Here is a 6,000-nt window from a genome sequence, read left to right as displayed (position 1 = left end):
GTTCTACCTTCCAGGTTCACGCCATTCTCCTGCCTCAGCCTCCCGAGTAGCTGGGACTACAGGTGCCTGCCACCACACTCGGCTAATTTTTTGTATTTTTAGTAGAGACTGGGTTTCACTGTGTTAGCCAGGATGGTCTCGATCTCTTGACCTCGTGATCCACCCACCTTGGCCTCCCAAAGTGCTGGGATTATAGGCATGAGCCACCGCACCCAGTCCCTCATGGTTGAACTTTAAGCCCTAATAAATTATTAGCAATTATTTATTATTTTGAACTGGTTGCTTCTCCTGCTCCAAAAGACAGATGGTCAAGACTCAGTAGCATGGTTTCCAAGGTGTGCTTATCTCAGCTGCTCTCCTTAATGCGTCTTCAGTCTGGCTTTATGGTGTCCCACACAGCAAAAAGACCAAGATGGGTCACCTCATCTGTCTCCCCAGATTTCAAAAGAAAAAAATGACGCCGGTCACCCTGCCTATCAGTGGGGTCATCTGGATGTAGCAACTTCATTCTGGGACTCCACATCATACTGACTGGGCACTTCCCCACTACTGCTCTGCAATCATCCACCCCGAGTGAGCGAGGGCTGTGCCCCTGGAGATCCATTGAAGTGTGCTGGGTCCATGTATTTCATGGAACACACTACGTACATGGTAGTGTAGAGAAACAGCTTTATAACCTAGTCATTTTCAAGAAGAAAAATCAGTGCTAGCCTTTGCATTTGAAAGTGTAGAAAAATTGAAATCTATTTTAACTCAGTAAGGTACTTAATAGTAAAACTAAATAATGGGCCAGAAAGAGTTGTTTTTCAACCACAGCCTTTAAAAAAAAGATATTTGAAACATTTCTTTTTCTCCTACCTGAATGCTGAAATACTGTACTAATGCTTCAGAGAGTAACTATATTAATGAAACATCAACAAGTTACAGATAAACATTTTAATTGATTAAATATATTAATTTCAAGATCTTTCTGAAATCGCACTTGTACTGTACTAATCAACAGCCAAAGGCAATAAAAAAGTTTAAAACCAAAAATATTCTGACATGAACACATGACAGGAACCGCTGCTATGTAAAGTAACATACACTGCTCCCAAGAACAATCATATTTTTAGGAGATAGTTCATCTTAACATGTGCAAGGACAAATCTGTAATCAAAGGCTGGAAGAAATATATATTAGTGCCTGCTTTTTAAAAGTTTATTTTACATTTTAAATACAGTATTTTCTCATAAAAAAAAATCCAGGAAGTGCCTAACTCCATGGTTTCTATACCACGTGTACATGAGAGCTGACCGCCTGACAAACGTTCTGGATGTAACAGTGTGAACACCTATGAGCTGGGACTACTTCTGAATCAAAATTAAAAACACAAATTAAGCACTGCCTAGGAAAAAAAATAATCCAGTTTCTGAACAACCAAAAGACAACAGAGTTAGATATGTACAAAACCAGGTATTAAAAAACAGAAAGAAATACAGCACACAAAAAACTCAAACAACCCATATGTAGTGAACTGTATATATTGCAGCTAGTTAATGAAAACCTTCCTACAAGAAGTGATTTAGGATTTGAAATTTTAAAAATCTAAGTATTTCAGTAACAACATGTAACAACATTAAGTGTATATTGCCATCTTTGTCATTTTCTACCTATACCACTCTCCCTTCTGAAAACAAGAATCACTAGCCAATCACTTATACAAATTTGAGGCAATTAATCCATATTTGTTTTCAGTAAGGAAAACAAAGATGTACCTCTTCCCGCCAATAAAGAAATAATACAAATTAAAGCTATAAAATTTAAGCATGGGCATATGTATTTCTAATTCTCCTTAATAATTCCAAACTGGAATAACATAGGATTTGTGACTAAGTAGTAACAAATTAAAAGAAAATAGACTGTCTCTGGCAGTGATTTCCATATTAGTGCAATGTTACTTCCCATATGCTGAATTATATTTAAATGATTTTATGTATTTTAATTCAGTAGGTGCCAATTTGAGTTTACAAAATCCCTAATTGTATTCTTTGTGCAGAAAAGTTTCTTTCAATTTGAGATACTCTATGAAGCCAAATCAAAACAAAACAAAAAACTTGTATTTTGCTACTAGTAGTATGAATACCAAATAAAGATACAAAGATTCAAAGTTTGTGGAAGTTCCTGAAGAAAAATCTCTGAGGTGTTCTACATATCTTGATACTTCAATTATCAATTAGTTTTGAACATTCTAGTTTAAGATTATCTCAGAAAATAATTCTCTGTAATATAACTCTGAACTAAACAGCTGCACCTAAAGCAGAAACAATCTGGGTCATTCCAAACAAGATCAAACTGAGGCCATTTCTTTTTCTATTATAATCTGTGAGGTCTTGAGTTTTTAAGTTTTAAAAATGACCTTTAATCAAAGCCAGCTGTACCTGATATAGACTTATTAACTTAAGGATTTCAAATTAGAGGTCACTGTAACTATGGGCTCTCATAAGACACATGGAGCAGGCAGCAAGGGGCTAACCATCAGCTGGGGAAGGTCAACGTTGGGGTGTTTTATTTTGGAGACTTTAAATATTTAACATGTAGCTCATGTAACTTCAGCATCCACTAGTGACTCTGATGGTCAGCACCCAAGGGCTGGATGAGCCTGAGGAATCTCCTTTAACCCCAAAGTATGAATGCTAAAGAGTCTCAAGGAAATTTTGATTCTCAGCAAGAGTTCACAAACCATCAGACCAGTATCAATAAGGTAAACCCTGACTCTAATGCTCCACAAAAGTAAAAAGAAATTTCCAAATTAAATGCCATCTTCTGCCCAACCCTAGACTCCAGACTTTGTAACAACATTTTTATCTAGTATAATAGACTCTGTAGTAGACTGATTTTGACCTCCACAAAGAGTAGGAGTTGTCAAACTTGAGGAGATAGACTCCTCTCCCTGGATATTGGTGGCTGCCAGCATACACCTCCTCATGACAGTCCCGTCGGTACACAGGCACAATCTCATCCAGCAGAGGCTTGTTGGCATTCTTTTTGGCTTTCTCTTCACAACTGATGTTTTCTGTAAGAACAGATACAAGTCAATGAACAGATTCAGGAAAACCACACTTGCATCAAGCAATTAAAATCTATCCTTTCTTTTTTTTTGGAGACAGAATCTCGCTCTGTCACGCAGCATGGAGCGCAGGGGCGTGATCTCAGCTCACTGCAACCTCCGCCTCCTGGGTTCAAGCGATTCTCCTGCCTCAGCTTCCCAAGTAGCTGGGATTACAGGTGTGCGCAACCACACCCAGATCATTTTTGTATTTTTAGTAGAGATGGGGTTTCATCATGTTGGCCAGGATTGTCTCGACCTCCTGACCCTGTGGATCCGCCTCCTCGGCCTCCCAAAGTGCTGGGATTACAGGCGTAAGCCACCACGCCCAGCCTATCCTTTCTTTGAGAAACTGCTCTTGTTGGGAATTCTGTTGAACCATTGAACAAGTTATGTGCATGTAAGCATTTATTAGTTCATTCATTCATTCACTCACTCATTCAAATACCTGAGTATGTGCTATATACCAAACCCCGTTCTGAGCCCTGGGAGCCCAGTGATCAATATCTAGTGGTAGCAGTGGTCAGCATCCTCTCTCTTTCTGTGCTTACTACCATTCCTATTTCTAGGTCCCATTTTCCCCTTTCCATAGCCATTCAATTCCTAATTCATCCCCTGGACTTTCACTCATCTGAGTAACAAGAAAATGTTGCTCTCATCATCCTCTTTCTGAACAATATGATTCCTCCCCATTTTAGAAGGATGGAAGATGATTTGTGAGGACTATTGCTTTCTGTATATCTTAAATAGAAGGAATAAAATGAAAAAACCATAGTAGAGAGACAGGCATTCAGAGATACTCTGAAAATTCAATTATTTTCACTAGGCCAATTTAACCCAGAGATGATCTAAGTGGCAAAAAACGAGCTCTGATTATAGGTTTGCCCCTGGTTAATAGTTTTCTGAACTGTAATGCTATGAGGTTCGGGAAAAAAATACCTCTAGAAACCTACAGGAATGAGAAAATTATGAACCAGCTTTGAAGTCTCAGTTTAACATATTTAATACAAACTGGCTCAAAGAAAAGAGGTCAAGGGAGTATTCACTATAGAAGACAAGACTTTCAGGTTTATGGTTTTTTTTTTTTTTTTTTTTAAGAGACTAGGACTACAGGAATGTATTTTCAGGTTTATAACATGGCAGAGTGAATTCTGGCAACACAAATTAACTGACTGATGCTTGTCAATGGCCCCTATCAGGAAATTAAAACAAGGTAAGTCTGAGAAATTCTCACCGTCTAGAGCAGATTAAGGAGATATGATGACTCACTATAATGTGGCATCCTGGAATGATCCTGGAACATTAGGTAAAAACTAAAAACATCTGAATAAATATGGACTCTAGTTAATTAATGAATCAATGTATCAATACTGTTTCATTAGCTGTGATGAGTGCATCCCAGTACAATGTAAGATGCTAACAACAGAGGGAACTTGGTACAGGGTATATGGGTACTCTTTGAACTATCTTTGCAACTTTTCTGTAAATCTAAAACTATTCTAAAATTGAACGTTTATTTTAAAAAAGCAGATGGCACTCTAATAAATGTAGGTCAAAATCAGATTTACTGTACCACAGAAATACCTATAATTAAGCATGCTTCACATGCAAATGAGAAATACAGAACCATCCAAAATGTACACTATTGTTGACATTCAAGAAACAGAGTGGTCCATTGATTCAATACTCAAATTTTGTTCAAAATCTATAAAACTAAAGATTACTGGGATAGATGAAAAGGCATCTTTTGAGTTTAAGCAAAGGTTTAGGACCTGTAAACAATAAAGTGGAGAATGAAAACAGGAGGATGTGTTACCATCCATGCTTCTTCAAAGAAAGCAAACTCCTCTGTCTACCTTTCAAGACCTAAGGGAGAAAAACCAAACCAAAAAACAAAAAACCCAGACTCTTCTACCATAAGAAATACAAGATACGGTAGGATAGTAGCTTCTAAGGCATATGGACAAATACAGTTTGTGAGCTAATCTTTAAATGGGATAAAGTTACACTCACTTAATGAACAATTCTTAGGAGTGATAAAGCTTCACTGCTGTGAGGCTAAAATGTTTTAGTGCAAATCATTTTATGATTAGGAATGGTACAAGTACAGGTAATGCCATCTTTCATTTGAGGGACACATTAGAGCTAAGATCAAGGATATCAAGGTTCTCATTTCTAGAAATGAACCCCTACCATTTTCACCAGTGATCTTCCCAACACCAATGTAACCCCAAAACTATCAACAGCTGAGGGTTCATAGGCAAGTCAGGAGAAACACATTACCTCAACCAATTTCTGAACAGAGAATTCTTATTCACAAAGCTCTTTCGGTTTTTTTTGAGATGCAGTCTGGCTCTGTTGCCCAGGCTGCAGTGCAATGGCATGATCTCGGCTCACTGCAACCTCTACCTCCCGAGTTCAAGTGATTCTCCTGCCTCAGCCTCCCAAGTAGCTGGGATTAGAGGTGCACGTCACCATGCCCAGCTAATTTCTGTACTTTTAGTAGAGATGGGGTTTCACCATGTTGGCTAGGCTGGTCTTGAACTCCTGACCTCAGGTGATCCACCTGCCTCAGGCTCCCAAAGTGCTGGGATTACAGGTGTGAGCCACCACGCCCGGCCATCTTTTTTTTTTTTTGAGATGGGGTCGGGCTCTGTGGCCCAGGCTGGAGTGAACTGACTTGATCTCAGCTCACTGCAACCTCTACCTCCTGGGCTCAAGCAATCCTCCCACCTCAGTCACCCAAGTAGCTGGGACTATAGGTGCACACCACCATGCCCAGCTAGTTTTTTGTATTTTTGCTAGAGACAGGGTTTCACCATGTTGCCCAGGCTGGTCTTGAACTCCTGAGCTCAAGCAATCCACCTGCTTTGGCCTCCCAAAGTGCTGAGACTACAGGCAGGGGCCACCGT

The 6,000-nt window shown here is 39.1% G+C and overlaps 1 protein-coding gene and 1 pseudogene across 1 annotated transcript in view; both read right to left on the bottom strand.

Moving 5' to 3' along the window:
• Positions 1-921: 921 nt before the first annotated feature.
• ACBD3 (acyl-CoA binding domain containing 3) overlaps positions 922-6,000 on the bottom strand; it is a 45,195-nt gene continuing 40,116 nt past the window's right edge. The window contains exon 8 of the mRNA XM_007988271.3: positions 922-3,055. Within this exon, the coding sequence (XP_007986462.1) occupies positions 2,844-3,055 (212 nt within the window). The 3' untranslated portion in view covers positions 922-2,843. The remainder of the gene's footprint in view (positions 3,056-6,000) is intronic.
• LOC119619713 (uncharacterized) lies at positions 1,511-2,802 on the bottom strand (annotated as a pseudogene).

This window comes from Chlorocebus sabaeus, chromosome 25 (genome assembly GCF_047675955.1).
Source record: "Chlorocebus sabaeus isolate Y175 chromosome 25, mChlSab1.0.hap1, whole genome shotgun sequence".
Classification (NCBI taxonomy): domain Eukaryota; kingdom Metazoa; phylum Chordata; class Mammalia; order Primates; family Cercopithecidae; genus Chlorocebus; species Chlorocebus sabaeus.
Note: the sequence above shows the minus strand (reverse complement) of the source record. Positions and strands in the feature narration are given on the sequence as shown.